This window comes from Silurus aristotelis, assembly GCF_946808225.1.
Source record: "Silurus aristotelis genome assembly, chromosome: 29".
Lineage (NCBI taxonomy): Eukaryota > Metazoa > Chordata > Actinopteri > Siluriformes > Siluridae > Silurus > Silurus aristotelis.
Genome location: NC_139602.1, coordinates 8,443,790 through 8,468,544, shown reverse-complemented (window position 1 = coordinate 8,468,544; position 24,755 = coordinate 8,443,790). Strand labels below are relative to the sequence as shown.

The window sequence follows — 24,755 nt, the reverse complement described above, 5'->3', positions numbered from 1 at the left end:
TCAGGTCAAAGGAATGTGAGGGTCACCAGTCTGTTGATTTGCCAGGGCTTGTTGTGGGTGGGCACAGCCCAGGGCATCATCATCACTCTGCCTGTACCCAAGCTGGAAGGCATCCCTAAAATAACAGGTATGTAGGCGGCCTTTGTTTGTGAAGAAGCTATTTTAGGGGGAGTTTTCTTTACTTTCTGGAGATTGGTGTGTTTTTTTCACACTTGTCTTTGTGGATTTTTGAGAATGGATAAAACACTACCTCAGAAATAGACACGCCTGAAAATAAATTCAGAAAGAAAAACTATTGGGCAAAGATGACAACATCTGCAGGATAGAGGGGGTATTAGACAGCCCACAGGACATGATGCAATACTCAAAACAAAAAAAGATGATATGACTATTTATGGTGGACAGAAACATACAATGGAAAAGTCTACAACATCCCAGCATGAGGTATATATTATTTCCCGAATAATTTTTAGCTTCCTATTTAAATGTTTAGGCAACATGGCTAGAAATGTATAAACTGAAATGAAAAAACATCAAAGTTAGGGTTGAATTTGCATTTAACAAAATGTGAATTATTATGAGCTTAGTTCTGGGTACAACAACAACAACAACATGAACAACTTAGTAATCTGTTCTGGAGACATATCCATTGAGTGTATAATTTTCGTCTTAGAATCTTGGGTCAAATGTCTAATGCAAAAAAATGTAATGAATGTGAATATAAATGAATAAAATGTCAAAAACACGGAATGACAAATGGATATAAAATATTATCCCAATTCATAAGTCCTGTTGTCCAATTTTGTGGAGATTCTAACATTTAAATATTTGTTTTATTTTATATTTTAAATTGTAATGGGTGGATTGATAGTGTGATTTTAGCCTAGCATAAGTCTGATCACAAGTTCAGGTTCCCTGGTGGTCTAGTGGTTAGGCTCTCACCACTACGGCCCGGATTCGATTCCCGGTCAGGGAACCAACCCCAGCCATTAGGGTTGCACAAGCCAGTGCACTCTTAGTGCCGGTCCTAAGCCCAGATAAATGGAGAGGGTTGCATTAGGAAGGGCATCCAGCGTAAAACGTGCCAAATCTAACATGCGGATCATGAATACGGATGATCCGCTGTGGCGACCCCTAATGGGAGAAGCCGAAAGAAACTATAAGTCTGATCACAAGTTCAGTGGAGTTCTTGAACAAGTTCTTGCCTGGGTTTCTCACACCGAACATAAAAAAAGAACCATGTTGGTAGGTGAATAAGAGATTCTAAATTGGCTTTGACATGTGAATGTATGTGTGTAAGAACTGGCATCACATTTAGGATGCATTCCTGCCTTGCACCTAGTTTTCACTGCATAAAATTCAGTTCTTTTTCAAGTACTTTTTCTTTTTTTTTTCTGTCTAGCACTTGTTTGGCTAGGTAAGCCTGCTGCTAATATAAAATGACAGAACTAAAACCTGCAGATTCTATTTTACTCAAACTTTATGAATAAATCCTGCAGGTAAAGCGATGACCTCGTTAAACAACCACTGTGGTCCTGTGGACTTCCTGGTGGCAATCAGCGGGACTTTATCCCCGGATCTTCTAAAGCGAGATTCAGTCGTGGAAGCACCCGACTCGGCCTGCGGAGGGGAAGAGCGAACTGACTCCTCTTCCCAGGAGTCTCTACAGCAATATAGCAGCTCAATGCTCGGGGAAGGCAAAGGAAGCCGGAGGAGTGTTCTCCTTCAATACCGTGTTCGCTCAACTATGGGCTTACCTGGGCGGCCGCTGACCGCGCGATGTGACGAGTCCTCAAATTCATCGTTAGAGTCTTTAGAACACAGCCTCGAGGACGGCTCTATCTACGAACTCAGCGACGATCCAGACATGTGGGTCCGGGGCCGAGCCTGCGACAAGGACCGCCACAGGAGGAACAGAGTCATGTCTGCAGCCATCATCTCTGGAGGGAAGGGATTGCGAAGACTTCATGAGGGCGCAACAGGGACTACAGAAGAATCGACCGAGTGCTCCCTCATGGTTTGGCAGCTGCCACTCACTGTATAAAAGTGACTTCAGGCTACAAATGATTGTGAGATGGATCAATCTTGGGCATTCGTCTTAATGCATTTCAGTTTTGTTTGTGTGTTGAGGAAAAGTATTGATTTAGGTTTCTGTGGTGTTTTGGTCCATGCCAGAACAAAATGTCATGTGGGAAAAATTACGATATTGCTGTTTATTAGTGACAGATGGAACTATTTAGTGATATTCAAATCTGCATTTGGATTCATAGAAATCCTTAAACGATCTGTCCAGCCGTCAGTGCAGTAATAAGAAGAAATAATTAGCTAGTTAGAAGCCATAAACCAGCAGTGGTTCAAACCTAATCAAAATATAGACTCTGTCATTGCATTTCAGTGTAGCATGTCTGCATCACAGTAATTAAAATAAAATGCAATGCAACAGGGACAAAAACATAGTGTTGGATTCTTCAGGTCTATTGTTCTTCATGGTGGTAATTTTTTTTTGCATGTCAATAACTAAAACCAATAGAGTTGTGCATTTTCTGTAATCAATATCTAATTGTATATACAATACACAGTATAAATATGACCTAGCACGTTATGTCTGTGCCGTCCCTTTGTCCGTTCCATAAACCCCTTAGACTTGCAGGTCCTTTATTTTACTAGTATAAATAAATAATGGTATTTGTGGTGGAAAAAAAAAAAAGTTTGATAGAAGGATGAGGGGATTCATGTGCAGATCCTTAACATTTTAAAACACACATGTATATGTACATCGGTTTACACGAATAAACTTCAAGTTGTCTCGTAACATCACATCGTTGCACTGGCTGTAAGATCGCGTTTTGAGAACATGCCACATGCTATATTCTACTATGTACTGTTTTTGCGGTTCATCCACTTAAGAGGGAACATGAACTCCAGCAAGGTCAAGATGAGTCCTGATGATACAAGATGCTGTTTTTTTCTAAAAGCCTTGTCATATTGAAAGCATAAAGGCTTCACAGGTCAATACCACCACTCTGGGACTAGAGTACTCAGCGTTACACTGTGTATACACTTGATATCCGGACAGCTTCTCTTCTCTACAGGGAACCTTAGATCATCCTTTTAGTGTCTGTGAATGCATTCAGTTGCAGCTTCATCATGGGTCAGTGCTGCTCAAATACACAAATATTTCCTTAAGGCCTTCAGTCAGGTCATCCCTGGTGGATCGTTTTATTTTTTTCTCTTCACAATTCACCATGCTAGAGCACTACTGAAGGGTCTATCTTATTTTATAGCATTTGATGAAACCCTATCAGCAAAAAAAGGGCAGCAGGAAAATTGAAAGTCGTTTCTGTGCCTGTATGAAGTCTTTCAGAGATTTCTCAGTCCCTTATTGCTTGGAACGTGAACTCACTTTTCTTTGCATGTCTTTTTTTGGGTCAGGTCTGCTGTAAAAGCATAAAGGGCCTTATGTCAAATTCAAAATATGTCATACAAGCAGTACTTTGGAGGAAAGTAAAAATTGGATTTTGCCACATGGGAATGAATTAAACTGTATTCATGAGTAACCCCTTGTACATTTTTGGGAGCATTTAAATGTATTGAACTTGTATGAATTTTATCAAAATGTCTCAGAAGTTATGATGTCTGCTTATTGTATTTTCTCCACACACATCAATGATATTTTAATCTGTTAATCGCAGAGTTGGAAAGTAACAAATAACATTTCTCGTGTTATTGTAATTGAGTAATTTGTTTTTTGTGTACCCTATTTTTCGGACTATAAGCCGCTACTTTTTTCCCACGTTTTGAACCCCGCGGCTTAAACAACGAAGCGGCCAATTTATGAACTTTTCCTGGGTTTTTCCCGGTTTTACAAACTTCAAGCCAAAAAAACTGAACCCCATAACATTAAATCAATGAAATTTCTGAACGGAAATGAAAAAACGCACCTCACCTTTGTTCTGAGCTGCACGGCATCGGGAGAAAAAACTTTTTTTTTTATTTTAATGCACGGTGATGCCAAAAGATAAACTCCCGAGAGAAATAGTTGTGAAAGGAAGGAGGAAGACAGTGAACAATGACTTTCTTGGTAGGCTACTGTTTAGATACAAGCCGTTGTAGCACGTTGAGTCTGGGTAAAGGGAGAGCTCGCTAACTCCAGTTACAACAGAAATCATATAAGCACAGACAGGTTTCCAAAACTCGTGCTTTTTTATTATTCTTGGCAACAGCGTTACGGGTTAGTCAAAAAACCTTAGAAATAAGCATCAGAAAATAATAAGGACATATTCCTCGGTCTTGCACACATGCAGTAATACCGGAAAATGCTGCGGCAGCCTATTCCCAAAATGCTCTTAAAGGAGCCACAACATATTTCACCCGTTACACCGTGTAACAGACACTGTCTTTCGTTAAAGACATTAGTTCATTAGTTTTAGTGTAGACTGCGGCTTATAGACAGGTGCGGCTTATTTATGTTAAAAATAAAAATATTTGTACAATTCAGTGGGTGTGGCTTATATATGGGTGCGCTTTATAGTCCGGAAATTACGGTACTTATTGAGTAATGTCATTTTACTTTAACTTTAGCCTCTCCTTGAACTGCCACCTTAACGTGGTGGAGGGGTTTGAGTACTCGAATGACCCTAGGAGCTATGTTGTCCGGGGCTATATGCCCCTGGTAGGGTCTCCCAAGGCAAACAGGTCCTGGGCGACGGGTCAGACTAAGAGCGGTTCAAAACCCCTTATGAGAAATACTACATCAGGGACCGTGACGTCGCCCGGTATGGCGCAGCCGGGGCCCCACCCTGGAGCCAGGCCCGGGGTTGGGGCTCGTATGCGAGCGCCTGGTGGCCGGGCCTTCCCCCACAGGGTCCGGCCAGGCTCAGCCCGAAGGAGCGACGTGGGGCCGCCTTCCAGTGGGCTCACCACCTGCAGGAGGGACCGTAAGGGGCCGGTGCTAAGAGGATCGGGCAGCAGTCAATGGCGGAGGCCTCGACAACCCGATCCCTGGACACGGAAGCTAGCTCTAGGGACATGGAATGTCACCGGAGGAACAATGTGGTTTTCGTCCAGGCCGTGGAACACTGGACCAGCTCTATACCCTCTACAGGGTGCTGGAGGGTTCATGGGAGTTTGCCCAACCAGTCCACATGTGCTTTGTGGATTTGGAAAAGGCATTCGACTGTGTCCCTCGTGGCGGCCTGTGGAGGGTGCTCCGGGAGTATGGGGTCGGGGGCCCTTTACTAAGGGCTGTCCGGTCCCTGTATGACCGAAGCAGGAGCTTGGTTCGCATTGCCGGCAGTAAGTCAGACTTGTTCCCGGTGCATGTTGGACTCCGGCAGGGCTGCCCTTTGTCACCGGTTCTGTTCATAATTTTTATGGACAGAATTTTTAGGCGCAGCCAGGGGTCGGAGGGTGTCCGGTTTGGTGACGACACGATTTCGTCTTTGCTCTTTGCAGATGATGTTGTCGTGTTGGCTTCATCAGACCAGGACCTTCAGCATGCACTGGGACGGTTTGCAGCCGAGTGTGAAGCGGCTGGGATGAGAATCAGCACCTCCAAATCTGAGGCCATGGTCCTCAGTCGGAAAAGGGTGGCTTGCCCACTTCAGGTTGGTGGGGAGTTCCTGCCGCAAGTGGAGGAGTTTAAGTATCTTGGGGTTTTGTTCACGAGTGAGGGAAAGGTGGAGATTGACAGACGGATCGGTGCAGCTTCTGCAGTAATGCGGTCGATGTACCGGTCTGTCGTGGTGAAGAAGGAGCTGAGCCGCAAGGCGAAACTTTCGATTTACCGGTCAATCTACGTTCCTACTCTCACCTATGGTCATGAGCTCTGGGTCATGACCGAAAGGACAAGATCCCGGATACAGGCGGCCGAAATGTGCTTCCTCCGCAGGGTGGCTGGGCGATCCCTTAGAGATAGGGTGAGAAGCTCAGTCACTCGGGAGGAGCTCAGAGTAGATCCGGCATAAGTCATATTAGACCCAAGTCATTGACTAGTGTTTTTTTTTTTATTGCACTTTAAAATGTAAAGGGGTTACTTTAATCAAAAACAACTAGTTTGAGATTTATATCCCCTTGTCCTTACATTAGAACTACATTTTACTTTAGCTTGAGTTGATTTTCAAACTGGTAACTTTACATGTAATTAAGTCAAATTTCATGTAACAGTACTTTTACTTGAGTAGAATATTTTCTTACTCTTCCCAGCTCTGTTTAATGGTAGTAATCAAGTAGTAAGTGGTAAACGTATACTTTTGTTTTGCTATAATTAACTATGAGTGTCACTACATCAGAATGTAATATTTGACTTTTCACTCGACTACATTTCAGAAGAACATGTTGTTCCTCTTTACTTTGAGGTGATACATAAACAGGGTTAAATGAAAAGCTGTGGCAATCGCACAAGCTAACACTATTCTCGTGAAAGTGTGTGAAATAAGTGTTCTCTCACTGTACATCTGGTACTATAGAATATTCTCTTAATTGAAAGTTCTGATGTGCAGGAGGATGGAACACCGGAAATGCTTTCATTATTCACATAGGATCTTCAGAAATCACTACTTTTACTTTCCATGCTTAAATTTTGTACTTACATTTTGAAACTTTTACAGGAGTAATATTCAAGCAGGGAAATTGGTGTTTTTACTCCAGAACTCGTCCATGACTAGTAGTGAAATAGATTCTGATACCACAGTATTGTTGAATTCTCTAATCTCATTAGTCAGAAGGTGTTGATTGGTTTTCCATAGCAACAGTTTTCTTATTTGATATATTCATGTGCTTTTTCCAATCTGATGCAATTTCTATAGAAACTAATTGTTACCAAATACTTAATGTTAAAAAAAAAATAAAAGAAAGAAAAGCATACCATTGTTGATATTGTAAACAGTCTTGTAGCATTTACTGTATCTCTTATTTATAAAAAAGAGTCTCCAGGGTCAGTTAAGCCATCATAAGCCTTAGTTGTTACATCCAAATAGAAAAAAAATAATAATTCCAGCAGTAATACAAGTGGCCCACCATACTACAGCTATTACAAATTGCTGTGTTGTAATAGGAATAATGTACTTTTAATACAATAAATAAAATAGGTAATAAAAAAACTTCAGGGTGGTAGAAGTAACTTTCCCTTTAATCACCAACATTATCCCATTTTCCCTCGTGTATATATATATATATATATATATATATATATATATATATATATATATATATATATATATATATATATATATATATATATATTTATTCATTATAAATGCAGTTTTCCAGTTACAAGATATATTGTAAAAACAAGATGATACAAAAATTACATTTAAAAATTGTGCCAAAAAAAACCATATGCTCGAATTAGTTTTCAAATTGTCTTTATTGCATAAAATGACAAAAACATCAGTCATTAAAAATAAACAGACTTTGATTATAGCCAAGATCTTTTTTTGTCCACATATAACTGTTCATTTACAAATATGGAAATTGAATAACAGAAATTTATGTTAATTATATTAATATTTATAAAATAAACTGTTAGACTGATATACCTACAGCAATAAAATATCAGTCACATACTTCCTATTACCTGTGGAAAAGAAAGAGAAGTTCCTATATAATTGTGTAGCTTTTTGCTTTGTGGTAACAGTCTCCAGTCGCACCCATATATAAGCCGCACCCACTGAATTTTACAAATATTTTTATTTTTAACATAAATAAGCCGCACCTGTCTATAAGCCCGTCTACATTATTGGACTTTACACAGGCTTTAACGAAAGACACGTTACACACGGTGTAACAGGTGAAAAATGTTGCGCTTCATTTAAGAGCATAGCGGTATTTTGGGAATAGCCTGCCGCCGCATTTTTTTCCGGTATTACTGCGTGTGTGCAAGATGGAGGAATATGTCCTTATTATTTTCTGATGCTTATTTCTACGTTTTTTTGACTAACCCATAATGCTGTTGCCAAGAATAATAAAAAAGCACGAGTTTTGGAAACCTGTCTGTGCTTATATGATTTCTGTTGCAACTGGAGTTAGCGAGCTCTCCCTTCACCCAGACTCAACGCGCTACAACCGCTTGTATCTAAACAGTAGCCTACCAAGAAAGTAATTGTTCACTGTCTTCCTCCTTCCTTTCACAACTATTTCTCTCGGGAGTTTATCTTTTAGCATAGTCGTGCTTTTTAAAAATCACCCAGTGAAAGCTTTTCTCCTGAAGCCGTGCAGCTCAGAACACAGGTGAGGTGCGTTTTTTCGTTTACGTTCGGAAATTTCATTGGTCTAATGTTATGGGGTTCAGTTTTTTGGCTTGAAGTTTGTGAAACCGGAAAAAACCCAGAAAAAATTAATAAATTAGCCGCTTCGTTGTTTAAGCCGGGGGGTTCAAAACGTAGGAAAAACGTAGCGCTTATAGTCTGACTCAAAACCCTGTTTTCTCTATAAGAATATAAACAAATAATACTGGAAATAGATTATCTGAAAATAACAATCAGTATTTTGTATTTGCTATTATGCTATTATTTTTTCTTTCCCTTTCTTGTGAGGTTTTATGATGTAAGCTCTAGTACGCAGTTTTCTCATGCACTTTTGCCCTGAGCTGCTTCCGGAGAAACTTTCATTACAGATGCTACTGAGCCAAGCAAATAGAACTGTGCAATATCTTCAACAACACTGAGCTCTCCGTGTCCACTGGAAAGGTGAGCTGGGAGCAGCGGGAAGCTAAAAGCCAGGGGGGAAAAAAAAACCTGGGAATAGTAGTATTTAAATTTTTGGGCAGCCAGATGTGCAGATGTACAGATGTGATGTTTAAAAGCTGTTATAATATACTGTTGTAGGCAATAACATGAATGCACGATGGCGTCTTATGAAGTCCTGGTAATTTTTTCCCTCATTCAAGCAGCATTTAGTATAAAGTTGTATCCTCATGTATAACTAATATCTTCCTGAGAAGTAGTAATTACTAAAAGATGAAAAGATTCATCGTGTATATTATGGCTTATACAGTAGCTACGTGTGTCTGTTAATAATGTTTTACGCAACTACTTGCAACCGTTGCCTGATTTCACGATCTGTTTGTTGTTAGAAGAAACACATTTGAATAAATTTGCTTCTAGAAACTTCTTTATCTTTTTGGGTTTATATTCATGAACACACATGCAGCTAATGGCTTCCTTTAGTTCTGTCTGATGTAGGAGCAGTTTCCAGAGTCAAGAACTGGCCGAAATTCCAACATTCCCTCCGATTACTCCCTGACCTAGTCTTGCTGAAGTGTCAGATTTAGATGCTTTAGGTGCTTGGCATTTTCTCATCCTACCTTGCTCTTCAGAGGGGCAAATCTCTACGATTACGCGCTAGTCACTGTAAAAGGCTGGAGATAAGTAGAAGGCATTAAATGATATGGCTCACAAGGGGAAACCAGAACGAGCACTGAAAAGGTCAGCATTTAAAAAAAAATAAATGAAAAGAAAAGAAAGAAAAAAAAGGAAGAAATGTTATCTACAGTGCGAACGACTCAATTGTATCCGTAGCGTTGGGACACTAGATATCAGTGTCTAATCTCCTACAAACATTAAAATAAAATAACATGATATCCAATGATGTGTGGTATAAAAGGTGTAAAACATCATATTTTCTGTTTTAATTCAATTGATATTCCATTCAGTTTAATCGTATTCCATGTGTAAAACCAAACTGTTTGATTGTATTGTCTATTATTTAGAATTACAATAAATACTTTCTTTCAGCTTCTCCCATTAGGGGGCGCCACAGCAGACCATCCGCATGTTTTGATTTGGCACATGTTTTTACGCCGGATGCCCTTCCTAACGCAACCCTCCCCATTTATCCGGGCTTGGGACCGGCACTAAGGCTTGTGCAACCCTAATGGCTGGGGTCGGTTCCCTGACCGGGGATCGAACCCGGGCCGCAGCGGTGAGAGCGCCGCATCCTAACCACTAAAACACCAGGGAACTATTTTGTTTTGCGATAAATAAATGAATAAAAAACATCATGAATTCTATTACAGCACAGTGTTTTTTTACGTGATTCTAATTAGTCAGAATGTAGAGTCATTTTCTATAACAACGTAGTTTTATATAGTTTTAATAACTAAAATGGCAGAAGGATGTGTGTTAATGTGAATAAACACATTCATAAATTCAGGTTTTTATATGTCAACATGGGAATATAACAGTTCTATTCCATTCATCGAAATGGTCGACTCCACTACTGCTTATATTTCATAGGCTGCCTGTCTTCATGTATCATTAGGGTTTGTCATGTAAAATTCCACTTTCTAGTTAAGAACTATTACTGTAAATAAACAAAAGCTTACTAGATGAAGATGAATAAGAAGAAGGAACAACAATTCATCAGAAGCACGCTAAACAAGAAGTACGTGACATTTGAAATACACTACATTGCCAAAAGTATTGGGTCACCTGGTCATAAGTTTGGTACTTGATTTTTGCACATCATATTCCACATTTAGTCCCAATTTGCTCTTATAATTCACTACACTCTTCTGGGAAGATGTTCCACTAGATTTTGGAGTGAGCTTATGGATATCTGTGTTCATCAGCCACAAGGGTGTTTTGAAAGGCAGATACTGATGTAGGTGAGGAGACCTGGGGTGCAGTCAGCATTCACATTCATCCCGAAGGTGTTCAGTAGGGATGAAATCAGAGCTTTATAGCAGCCAGATCTTCCTCTCCAAAGCATGTAACCTATATCTTCAAGGAGCTCACTTTGTTCACAGGGACGTCGCCATGCTGGGACATATTTGGGTTTCCTAATTCAAGGGAATGCAATAATGTATTAAAGTTCATCTAAAGACGTCCTGTACAATTGAGCGCCTCCAGATTTGTGGTAACAGTTTGGAAAAGAACCACATATAGTAGGAAAGGTCAGGTGACCCAATACTTTTGGCAATATAGTGTATGCCAGCCAGAGGTGGGAGGCAACGAAGTACAAATACTTTGTTTCTGTACTTAAGTAGATTTTTTCGTTATCAGTACTTTACTCCACTATTTATTTTTTAGACAACTTTTTACTTTTACTCATTTTATTTTTACACAAATATCTGTACTTTTTACTTCTTACATTTTCAAAACAGACTCGTTACTTTAGCTTTAATCCATTGATTTGGTGAAATATTATTTTTTTATTTTCATTGCGCGCCGATTTCAGCCGAACAACCGATTTCCTGTTACTGCGCGTTCAATCCACTGGTGTATAAAGTCCTGTCTCTCACTTACCACAGAAGGCAGTAAGAAGTTTGGAGTTTATGTGGATGAGACAGAGGGAGTCAGTGATGTAAACATGACTGAGAACAGACACATTCCTGATCATCATCATCTTTTCTCTGCTTGTGTTCTATATGTGGATCTTCAGCCTGGACACATTCATTAGGTAACAACATTTTTTATTAGTTTTGTATATATATATATATATTTAGCCATCAAAATTACAATTATTTTAAACGCCACGAAATTTTTCGTTACTTAGATATAAAATAAATAAATTAACTAAATATTTTTAATCAGTAAACTTTTGTTTTATTTCTGAGTCTCAAATCAAACACCAAAATAGGCCATGATTCTCACAATTTACCCTCTGGGTGGCGTTTTGTGGGTTTTTCCCTCATAATGGCGACACAAACTTAAATTACTGTCTTTATTGATCGTACAGATAAAGATAAAGATTTAAATCTGTAAAATGTCTATAATTATATATATATATATATATATATATATATATATATATATATATATATATATATATATATATATATATATATATATATATATATATATATATATATAAGCTTCCTGACTTGACTTGAAGAGGTGCATTTTCTCTGGTATCACCTCATTAACTGTCCGTGTGGAAACATAGCAAAGGCTCTAAATGATGTTTATCCACACGTCTATGCACTGATATAGCCTTTATTTTTAATCACTGTACATATGCTTACATACATATCACATGCTGTACATATGATACATGTTTAACACCTCCAAGCTGCCAGTTTTGGGCACCTGAGCAAGCCCTTAACTCACTACTGCTCATTTAGTAAATGAGATAATTAAGAATCGCTCGGGATAAACACTTCCAACAGTGTGAAGAAGTGGCTATATCTCGCTATCTTTGTCTCTCTATTTTCTCTATCTAATTGTCTCTGTGTCTCTTTTAGTAAATGTCTTTGTCTCACTGTATGTCTCTCTCTTGCTGTCTCTCTATTTGTTTCTCACTCTTTCTAAAGCTGTGTCTGTGTCTCTTTGTCTTTGTCTCTGTCTTTCCTGCTTATTTACATGTTTAACAAAGTTTTGAGTTTTGAAGTAATGCCGTTAGTGATCTATGATGAAAGACTTCCCTGGTTCAATTCTTACCTCTAGTTTCATATTGAACATTATAAGAAGTTTTTACAGAACAATGAAAGATCATTAAAATTGTTTGCTGGCAAATCATGGTATATCAGTGGTGCAGGTGTTGGAGATGTGGTTCTTGTTCCTGAGTCACTTCTCGTAGACTTCCAGTTACTGAGAGAATGTACAGGAAGGAGAAGTTTTGACCCTCTACCATCATGATCTAAGAGAAAACGCTGGTCTCCTAACTATAGAAAAGCCAAGAGTCCAATAAGCAAAGGCTTGTTTGCATCTCCTGTGTTGGTGTAATGGTCAGTGAAGTGGTCGCTGCTATCTGACTCACCCGGTTCGATTCCTACCCCTCAGCTTTCCTTTAAATTGTTTAAAAAGAACCAAAAAAGGTCCTAAAAATCAGGTTTTTGCAGGAAATCCTGTGGCTCAATTGGAAGAGCTTTACCTCTGGGTTGAGAGGTTGCCGGTTCAAACCCCGGCCAGGGTTCAAAGTTAAGAGTGTGGAAGGTTCCGGTGGCCGTAGTAAGGAAGGTGTCAGAAATGGCTGTGTGGAAGGTTGGATGTGGTTTCGGAGGGTGTATCCTGAAGCAGGGGGGCAATATCCGGGCATCTGCCCCCCCGTTGTCTGAGAAGCTGAAAACAGGGGGTTATGAAGCAAAAACGTTCAAAAAAGTATCGACTTAGTTTTGCATATATAGGGAAAAAGTCTGCCAAAAACCTATCACCCACCCTTTTTCTGAGGCTGTGAAGCAGCAGGTCTTCACAGCCTTTGTTTATAGTCAACTACCTCATTGCTCACCCGACACTACTTTCCACACAGCTTACCCAGTGTGGGGACAAGCCAGATTTGAACCAGCAACCCCTGAACTCAGAGGCAAGGCTTTTATCACAAAGCCATCAAGTCCCACAACACACCTTCTTTTTTTGGGGGGTTTATCGTTTGTTTCATGCTTCAAAGCAAGAAATTCAGACCAGACAGAAACAGAGAAAGCAGGATTCGAACCCTGAACCCACCAACAGCGAAATACCAGTCTTAACCCACTGAACCATCGGGAAGGTCCAGCTGCGGCGATTGTTTAGAGCAGGTCTATCTTTTCTTTCAAACCATCAACGCAAAAATATAATGCTAAAGACAGACATAGGAAGCAAACCAATAACGTGACTAGCAGGGACAACGCAGGATTCGAATCCTGATTCACACCATTAGCAAGGCACCAGCATTAACCCACTGAACTATCAGTAAGGACAAGCTGGGAAGCTTGTTTAGAGCAGGTCTATCTTTCTTTTTAACCCATCAAAACAAGAATATGAAGATGTAGGAATCAGGAATATAACCTACCTCATGACTAGCAGACAGAAAGCCAGGTTTGAACCCTGACCACCAACATTAGCAAAGTACCAGCCTTAACCCACTAAGCCATCAGAAAAAAATAGGATGGGAAGCTTGATTAGAGCAGGTCTATCTTTCTTTTCAAACCATCAACACAAGAATTAACGGTAAAGAAAGATGTAGGAAGCGAATACAGATGTAAGTAGCACAAGTTGAACCCACATTGTAAATAACAGGAGAAAAGCAGGATTCGAACCATGATCCCCACCACCAGCGAGCTACCAACCTTAACCCATTGAACCATTGGTGAGGACAGGCTAAGGAGCTTATTTAGAGCAGGTCTATCTTTCTTTTTAACCCATTAAAAACAAAAATAGATCGCTAAAGAAAGATGTAGGAAGTGAATCCTGATCGTGTCTGCATTCGAACCCTGAACCCCACCAAAAGCAAGAAACCTGATTTAACCCACTGGACCATCAGGGAAGACAGACCATGAAGGTTGTTTAGAGCAGGTCTATCTACCTTTAAACCATCAACACAAGAATATATAGCTAAAGAAAGATTTAGGAAGCAGGAACATAGTGTACATCGCAACTAACAGGCAGAAAGCAGGATTCAAACCCTGATCCTCACCATCAGCGAGGGACCAGCCTTAACCCACTCAACCATGGAAGAGATCAGACTGGGAGGCATGTTTAGATGAGGCACAAGCCTTAAACCACTGAGCGACCACTGCTGAAAAGCATGTGTTCTTTTTGGAGGGTTCAGACTTTGTTTCATGCCAGCACAGTAAGAAAGAAGGCATGTAGGACTGGCTTTGAAACCGTATCACCAGTGTGGACTATATTAGGGACCATGTTCAGGCACAAGGCTTAACCCACTGAGCTACCACAGAAGTGCCTTTTTTTGGTAAAGTTATCTTTCATTAAAGACCAGGAAATCAAGAAATTAATACAACACAGAAATGACAGAATTGAAATGTTTTCAGAGTGGACAAGGTCCAGTAGTTTTATTTACCAACACAGCAACCACCAGCTCAACCAGGAATCAAACTCATCCTTGTGGGGATACTGACATTAACTCTCTCTCTCTCTCTCTCTCTCTCTCTCTCTCTCTCTCTCTCTCTCTCTCTCTCTCTCTATCTATCTATCTATCTATCTATCTATCTATCTATCTATCTATCTATCTATCTATCTAAAACAGGTAGCAGTAATAACTACTTTTTACTTAAGTACATGTCTGAGCCAAGACTTTTTACTTTCACTTAGATAAAAATTTTTAATCAGTACTTCAACTTTTACCAGAGTATTTTGAAACATGAGTATCTGTACTTCTTCTTGAGTAAAGGATGTGTGTACTTTTGCCACCTCTGATGCCAGCTAGGCCATGTGCTATAATGCGATAAGGCTTCTATTCTGAATCTCTCTTCAGTAACGGACCCAAAACTGTCAGACTATTTGGTCATATTGTGTCTAACTGTCTATTTGTTTCTAACTTGGTGTTAATTTATTGTTCATGGAACTGTTGGAAACAAGTGAGAATCTATCCTGTCCCGTTCTGCTCTCCGGACCTGCCTGATCCACTCTGATGCCCTAAAGGAGTTCTTATTAATTGGAAACCACTCGCTGCTTTGAGTTGCCAAGTGATATACAAAGACCCAGGAGTCAGACAGTAAAGTTTCTCTCTCAAAGTTTATGCAGAAAGCCCAGAATATATAGCATAATGGAAACAAGACGGCAGTAGAGGGTTTGAAAACGACAAATCCGTGACATTTTACCAAATATAAATGCTATAGCTAGTAAGGTGTGAAATGGAAGCAAATATGGTAGTAATGTGATTAAAGAAAATGATAAGAGGAGTATTGGGGTGTACCATATTAGTAGTTTAAAAAAATTTTTTATAACTTAAATAATCTTGTATATTTTTTAATTGTTTTTACTTTATCCTTTTGTGACTTTGAAACATGCCACTGGAATCCTATCCTTCCGACTAATACAGGTAACCAGTAAAATCTATGAGCTCTTGGGAGCCAACAATTGAACACAGCAAGAGTAAAATAAACAGCTGGAAGATGTATAAAAAAAGCTCAAAATGCTATCAGTGGGGAGTGAAGACATCAGGGAGCTCGAGTGAGGGAAGAAAGGAAACTCCTGTTGAGAAGTTGTCAAGATTCTCCAGTAACAACAGTACAAACTGGATTCTGTGTGTCTTATTTGTACTGTATTCATTTGTTGCAACAAAAAGTTCCCTTGATCAGGATTGAGGGATGGTTAGAAACCTACACTTATCCGACTAAAAAATGTAGCGTAGTAACTAGCTAGCTAATTTGTTAGCTATCTAAACAACATCCACCATACACACATAAAATCTCCCCATGACCACCAGAGGGTGCTGTGAAATATTTCTGAACTTCTGGTTTTGTGGTTTGGTTGAGTTTTTGTGCTCACCTAAATTTTATTTTCTCTAATTAGTTTATCAATTTAAGTTCTGTGTTTCCTCAATATTGTTTGCAGGAATTTGATTGCATGAGAAGTCGGAAGCAATTTGGATGTCGAAGCCTTGTTTGGTTTTTATTTCATAAAGCTGCACATGCATCGACATCTGTGGATTTGTGACACCCAAATCAAATTTCAAAGATTTACCACGACATGCTGGATTGACTTGAACCCACAACAGTCTCTGCTACTTGATATGTAAATCTGAGCCGTGCATGGAATTAAGTAAGGAATAAAACACTCGGTGCCGCTATCGTATTATAATCAACAATGTGTTGTGTTGATGTAGAGATACTGTTTCCAATCTGAAGCCAATTTATTCCTAAAAATCATATGTTTTTGTCCAAAACTTTTGTCATATGAAGTTCTCACGCTTAACAATTAAGGACCCAGAAATGACCCAGGTGGTGCTGGGATATAAGCCCATGACCTTCCAGTGGTGGACAAGGTACACAAACCATGTTCTTGAGGTAAATTAGCGATACACTAGGTAAAATATTACTCCAGTAAAAGTACACCCTTTAAACCTTCACCTGAGTAAAAGTACAAACGTATTTACCTTCCAATGTACTTAAGTATCCAAGTATCTAAAGGTCTATGATTTATTATGTCTAATGTCCTATTATAATTTTTGTCACAAGACTCGCGTTTTTCTGAAAAGACACTAATGTTAATTTTAACCAATCTATTAATACAATGATATTAATGAGTCAATCACTAATATTTATTACAATTATCATAATCTCAAAACCTTCTTTTCAACTACTTAAAAAAATATATATATATCACGCACAAAAGGCCACGGGTGTTGTAGCAAATTAGAGTCAGGAGTTTTTTTCCATCATATATTTCTCTCTCAATGTTCTGCTTGCTGTTGAACTGTATGGAGGTGATAAGTAGATACACCAAACACCAATCAAAACAGAGCGGGTGCTCGCCCATGATTGGTGGCTTGCTGCGTGTTTGACAAAGTTTTTATCCACTTAATTTTTACTCCACTACACTGTAAAATCAGTCGTTCCTTTTCATTTGAGATATTTGACTTTGAAATCTAGTGAACTTGAAGTCTCCTCAAATTGAAAAGCACAGATACGCGAAAAAAAAAAGTTACTTAAGTACACTTACGAATTACATTTACTTCGTTACTGTCCACCACTGTGCCATTTTTAACAGAAGTCCAACATCTTATCCACTGAGCCACCACTTCCCTATATGGATTAAAGTACTATATGGAATGCCTGACTTTCAGTTTGGTTCTTTCCCAAACTGTTACCACAAAGTTGGATTCACGCAATTGTATAGGATGTCTTCGGATGCATTAGCATTACGTTTTTCCTTTAATTGAACAAGGAGATGCAAACATGTTCCAGCATGATGGTGCTTCTGTGAACAAAGTCAGCATAGGTTGAAATGGAAGATCTCCTGCTATAGAGATTTGACCTCAACCCTGTTGACCGCTTTTGGGATGAATTGGAATGCTGACTGCACCTCAGGCCTCCTCACCTACATCAGTGCAACTGTTTCCACTCCCGAATGTACAAAAGTTCTAGAAATACCTCCAAAACCATTAAACAGCTTCACCCACATGATGGTACACACTTACAGTATGACTTGAACTTGACATCCTGTTTTTCTGCTGGAAACTTATAGCAACCAGATGCTGTCATACATTCGAGTTTTATTCCCAGCACACCTTTACAAATGATCAGCAAGCTCCATTACACTTCTTTCCACCCTACTTTATTGTGATTTGACTCCCATCATCATTTCCGACAGCTCATTCGAAGCAACATAGATCTCTTGGAAATGGAAGAAAAGGTGCCATGGAAGCTCGAAACAACTCCAGAGATGTTGCGATCGTTTCTTTTATTTTCAATTTGCATAATTTATGCGCTTTTCACTAGCTTAAATGTCGCGGGGAAAAAAAAAAAAAATCTAAATCTCCTCAGGGCCCAATGTGAGTATGAATCGGAGAGAGAGCAAAGACAGGCGAGCTGACTCAGTCAGAGATGTGTGCCTCTGGGAGCAATGAGGTGAGGAGCGGCCGTTTTCTTTGCCGAACATAAGCTCATGATTGTACGCCGCTGCTGAATCGCAGTTTGTCACCGAGCGCTAGTCCACCCACCCATCACCAGAGACAACAAATCCCGAGAAGCTGTATTGCATCGGCAGCGTTTCACCTGACAAATAGACTCCTGTGGAAGAATTCGTAGCAAAAGACATTTCTGCAAAAAAAAAAAAAAAAAAAAAAACCTTTCTAGATATTCCTGCCAATTAACCCCACTGCGGGAGATATTTGCCTATCGCCCACCACAGCTTTGCTCACATAATGTCTCGAGGTGTCTCTTTGCTGCCCCCCCCCACACCCGCCTGCCCGTCTCAGGTGTGATTTGCAAGCTCGGTCGAGGCTAAACCGGGCCACGTTGCATGGATGTGCCTGATGGTCCTTTTGTGTTTTTATCTCTCTCCTCATAAAAGCACCCTTTTGTATTTGCGTACCTTTTCATTCCCGCTGGCTTCAGCAGCAGCACTGTTTAAAAAAATAAAAAGAAATGGGTGGAGGGGTGGCACATGGTCAGCTATCAGCTCCTGACCAGGAACAAAAGAAGCTAGAAGCTAACAATTAAGCAGGGGAGGGTTGAGCTAATATCCCAACTGTCAGTTACTTTAGCTGTCCATCAGTCTTACTTACTACACATGCCTCTGCTTCTAATAACTGCGTGTTCAGGCTCCGAGTAGTGAATTTGACTTCAAGTGCTGATGGAGGAAATGAAAAATGAATGATCTTGTTCTTTTTTTTTCTTTTTTGGCTATAGGAATTAAATTCTTCAGCAATAGTATAGGAAACATTTGCATTGACGCCAACATCTCCGCTTTCGATTCGGTACATTAAGAGCACACAAAAAGATACGAGGTACGTTTACACACTATCACTTTCAAAAAAGTCCCCTTGCACAGCAATACAGCGCTCCCTCAAGCGCATTCTGCGATACAGCACTCATTCAAGCGCATTCTGCGAATCACACTGGATCTCCGCAGTGGTGTCAAAATGGCGAACTTTGAACTGGATCTTCATATTCCGAATGAGGGTGACGTCTGCAGGAGCCGAATCCGGCGATTAGGGTGGGTACGGAAGTGAGATTGTGTGGATCGTTCTTCCACGATCGTCATGCACATGCTGGCGGAGGGTTTCGAAGTTTTTCGCAGGATTGGGCTCGTCGAAGGTCTTCCTGATCTCTCGTCGTGTTACTACACCCCGAACGACTCGTTGCAGCAACACCATATGTCAAACATAAGTCATGTCAAGCGTCTCTGTGGCAGATTTGCCCAGTTTTACGCAGAATTTCACGTTTGCTCTTTGTTCTAACTTCAGACGTGGTCAGAATAGTAGCACTAGTGAGCACCATTAGTATTTTTAATACAAAATTGTATGCATATGGTCTTTTGCTTTTATAGAAGACTTGATGTAGCTTAGGGTTCAACTGGTTCGCATTTTGAGATGCTGTTCTGCTCACCAGAGTTAAAAATTATTTTTAGAAGTTGCCATATTTGCCATATAATGGTGTTTTTTTTCCACCATTCTGTATAAAATGAATGTCGCTGCTGCTGTTGCAAGAGATCAGTAGACTTTTTTTTTTTTTTTTTTCTCATATTGTTTACTACATTATTTTTTTTTTTTCTCTTTCACAGGGCTACTTATTATTCCCCTTCGGGTTTGGCAGGTCTGAATTCTTAGTTATTTCGAAATCTCTTGCTTTCTGGTGGTTAGAATAAGGTGAACATTTAAATCGACTGTTTCCCGCAGTGTTTTTGAATATCCGCAGGCATGTCGCCGCGAAGGAAGCTTGGATTTAGACCATGAATTTAAGGGTTCTGCTGCCTCTCGGGATGTCGTGCATTAAGTGGACTGATTGGTGTGTTTGTCGTAATGCGCCAGGAGGCACCCAATACCCAATAACACACTGATCTAGTCTAATAACAATCTTAAACAACCAAATACCATGCCCAACAAATAGCACAGAAGGACACTACACAAAGCTAAGTAATCTTAATACCATAGCAGGCATGGGGAAATAAACACATCTATGAAGAAGAATTCACATTTATTAGCAGGATACAGTTTTGTATTCTGTAACTTAAATCTTTTTCTTCTTGGAATTGTAGGGGAAATACTGAGCATTGAGCCAGTGACTGTAGACCTTATTTTTATCAGTACATGGCCCTTTATGCTCTACGTCCCACTTTACATTAGTGTTTCAGCCTAATGTTATTTATTGCATCTGTGGTGAGCGGTTGGAAAATGTAGGATGTTTAAAAAAGCTGACGTCAAAGTGTCTTTGCCCTCTGTTAGATTGTGCATGTGTTATACATGTCCTAAGATGCAGCATTTCTTATTTATAGTATCTACTTGACTGTTACTGATTACTGCTGTTTCCCAACAACCAATCACAGTCATCACTTATTATTAAAAACTAAATAACTGATCACCATTTCCAAGCACCAATGTTTCTTAACATTAAACTTTCTTTTGGCTTCTCCCATTAGGGGGCGCCACAGCGGACCATCCACATGTTTGATTTGGCACATGTTTTTACACTGGATGCCCTTCCTAACGCAACCCTCCCCATTTATCCGGGCTTGGGACCTAATGGCTGGACCTAATGGCTGGAAAAACAGAGATCACCACAGTATCTCAACAGTCCTGATTCTCATTGTTTCCCAACAACCAATCCCTCAACAGCATTATTTCCGAAAAACAAGTATCACCACTGTTTCCCAATATCACTGCTCTGCCTTGTTTCTAACAACCAATTCCTGATCACCACTGTTTCTTCACAATCACTAATCACCAAGGTTTCCTCAACAACTAATACCTCATCCCTATTACTTCCTAAATAACAACAAAATTTAAATAACAACCAATTGATCAGCACTGTCTCCCAATACCGATCGCTGATCACCACTGTTTGTCCCACCCACACATATTTCTATTTTAAACTCTATTATAAGCAGCTAACCAAAACAGTGACATCACTTATTTTATGGCACATCACATTTTTCTAAGCAAATGTTTGTCATTTACATTAACATCATTTTCAAATTATGTCAACAATAATCGCAATGCATGCAAATCATATGCAAAAATATTTCTAGATAATATCCAAGAATATTCTTGTAACTTTCTGAGCATTCAAAAGCTTTTTTTTTTTTTTTTTTTTTTTTAAGACTAGAAACAGATTTTGGATTAGACCTGGGAAGAAAAACTCATTGTCAGTCTGCACAAACAGTCCTACTGCTGGTGCCAAAACAGTTTGCCTTCTTTACAGCTCTTTTTGTTCTTCTTATTTATTTGACATGGAGGCCTAACAGGGTATGAAATATTACCACCTACTGTACTAAGCCGGCATGCTTAAGTGAAGCTTCTTGACACTGTGGATGGGATTTTTTTTAATATGGAAAAAACAAAACAATAAGTTCAAGAAAGTGGGCAACAATTCTTCTCATCCGTCTGTTTTTTACTCTTATAAGGGGTACTTTCTACATGCATATTACTTTTTCCTCACATGTAGATGTTTTTGATTCTTTCACAAGGGTGGTGTTTACTCGCATGGGGCAGTTTTCATTCCCATATGGGGGAAACTGGGTGGTTTTTCCTTTTTAGTGGGGCTTTTTTTCATTCTTTTGTAAATTTCAGTGGGTAGTTTTTCCCACAGTTCTTTTTCACTGTTTTCCTGTAAGTGGAAGTGGGTTGTATTTACCCTCAAGGGGATGGCTTGTACTTTCATTTCGGGGATTTTACTCTTTTGTGAGTTTGAGTGGGTGTTTTTTACTCCTATGCATGTGCGGGAGTAGAAAAAAAAAAATCACTCCTGCACCAACTGATACGCTGGCATAATGGATGTGATGTGTCACCATTTCTGCAGCTTGGGTTTCATAAAAAATTCAGAGTTCCCAAACTGGATTTATGAATTTGTTGGTAATTAGAAAACCCCTGACACAACATGGTAGACTCATGGGAGGATATTTACGATGAAAAAAAGAGGTTTTCTGGTTCGGTATGGTGCGATTTCTGGTGTATTATTGACGGCGAGGATTAGCCCCCAGTTCCCCAGTGACTGACGGAGGCTGTTGGACTGTGAAAAGTTGCAGCCTTTACATGACGCCCGGCCTGTTTGATTCCATTTGCATTTATCTAATTGACAGGACCATCTCTTGTTTAAAACTCGACATAGGCTTCCTTTTTATCGGCTTCCCGCAGTTCCTAAATCTTTCATTTAATCGCCATTAAAATGAATACAAATTTCACTGCAGTTTGCTGTGCAGAGAGTCTTCCTTGGAGCCATGTTAAACAGGCTACTTACCATCTTCTGCAATATTTATCTCTCAGTCCAGTCACCGTGAAGGCTTTCCAGCGGTTTTATTATTATTAAAACGACAAGTTTTAAAGTGTGCTCTCTCTCTCTCTCTCTCTCTCTCTCTCTCTCTCTCTCTCTCTCTCTCTCTCTCTCAAGCTTATTTTTGCCACCTGAACTTAGATTTATCTACATCCCGGCATCGGATTTTTCTGTTAAAAACAGCTTTCAAAGTAGAGGGAGAGAAAGAAAAACTCGCTTCTCGCCTGTTCCCCGCTTACCTTTCGAAAGATAAACTCAGCACTTCCTTGCACTATTATTTCTCCGACCTTCATCCCGGCTTATTTCATGATGATGTTTAAGCCTGTGAAGGGCGACCTTCGTTTCATATATCACTTGTTACACACTCATACCATCCCCGCAGGACCTCCGCAGAGAAGATAAAACGCCCTTTTATTCCATGCTATGAATTCAGCCAATTTTTGCACCAGTGTTCTGCCCATTATTCTAACTAAATGAGAAGCCGAGCATCCGAGGGAAAAAATGCAGTTTGGCAGTGACATCGCAGCTATGCCTTTTTTGTGGCGCACAGTCTCCCCAGCATGCAATTCTGTAGCAAATGACAAACCTCAAACCCAACAACGCTCCAACCAGACTCTACAGCAACAGGAAAAGTATAGGTGGTTCAATTAGCTTATTTTTCACAAGGACCCCCAATCAGTAACTGTTGTTCTGCTGTGAGAATCTGCAATCACATCGGCTGAAGGCTCAATCTGACAAACACACAACATTCCGATCATAGCATTTATCTTCCTCTTGTAAAACACAAACCTAACGCTAAAGGATTGCAGAATTTTTCATTTTCTGTCTGCTTCTTTTCTTTCTGCACACTCGGAGATGTGGATACCGATGGACTAAAGTCACATGCTTGCAGGTGAGCTCGAGAAAAGCATTTGCTTTAGAACATTTAAACATCTATTGTGTAAGAAAGAATTTGCTACACACACACACACACACACACACACACACACACACACACACATACACACAGCTGGGAAGCCTAGTCTTTTGTGATTTTTGAGATATGTGTATGCTCTATGTACGTATATGTTTATATGCAAAAGTAAAAAGCAAAAACTGCACAACAATTGGACTATGAATGAGTGGAAGAAAGTTCTGGAACAAAGTTGAGTTTAATTTTGACAATTTTGGTTTAACTTGACTTTTGACAGAGAACACACACACACACACACACACACACACACACACACACACACACACACACACACACAAATAATATAATGTATAATATGGTGTCTGTGTATAATAGGAAAATGATTTGCTAATGCTAACAATTGTATGTACATAAAAAAGTAAATGAATTCCCTTCTTTATTATTATGTTTAAATAAATAAATAAATGCCCCCAAGAATATTTTAGATTACTTCTAACAGTTTAAACAAAGTATTTAAATATTGTTATATTTTGATTTATAAAAATCCTTATAGTTATTAATATAGCAAAATGCTTTGAATTTTTTTTTTTTTTTTTTTTTTTTTTTTTTTTTTATGCAAGGAAATAATCATTCCAAACCATTTTTAGGCATTTTATTATACAATTTAATGTTTCCAAAGGGAAGAAAAATCATTCATTCATGTACAAACGATTTTCTAACTCTGTAGATGACTTTTTTTAACACCATTATCACTTTATTAGACATATTTAAAGAATGTGCACTTAATTCCAATGGTCTATTAAAACGCAGAAGTGATGCATCATAGCCATGCTTTTGTGTGAATATCCATGGTGGCCAAAACAAGATAAACCTTTGAGAGGTCTGGATCTAAAGTGCCACACTGAGCTCTGTGATCAGTTAAGCCACAGCCTTTCCCCAGAGAACTCGCTAATCAAACAGCCCTCCATGTTCGATATGCCCTCGCTTGTTGAACGCCATTGACCTTTTTTTTTTTTCTTTCCTTTATTCTCTTAACTGATGTTGACTTCACCATTTTCATTGTGTGAACCCGAGGCAAAAGATTGAGCAAACCTTATTCAGTTCAGGAAAATTACAGCATGGGTCATGTTTTAGGAATGTCTCCTTGAATGAAACAATAAAACCTTCAAAACAGGCAGCACCATTTTTCAACTCGTTTTTCTCACCATCATTATGCAATTAAACTCGCTTTGGATTAGACGGCACACCTTTGAG

General features: G+C 39.4%; 1 protein-coding gene across 4 annotated transcripts in view; it reads left to right on the top strand.

Moving 5' to 3' along the window:
* arhgef10la (Rho guanine nucleotide exchange factor (GEF) 10-like a) overlaps positions 1–2,817 on the top strand; it is a 183,645-nt gene extending 180,828 nt beyond the window's left edge. For 3 of the 4 annotated variants that reach the window (XM_083535258.1, XM_083535257.1, XM_083535256.1), the window contains 2 exons: positions 5–127; positions 1,500–2,817. In XM_083535258.1, the coding sequence (XP_083391384.1) occupies positions 5–127; positions 1,500–2,044 (668 nt within the window). In that variant the 3' untranslated portion in view covers positions 2,045–2,817. Of the gene's footprint in view, positions 1–4; positions 911–1,181 lie in introns of all 4 variants that reach the window. The other variant, XR_014532458.1, reaches the window with a different exon arrangement.
* Positions 2,818–24,755: the final 21,938 nt, after the last annotated feature.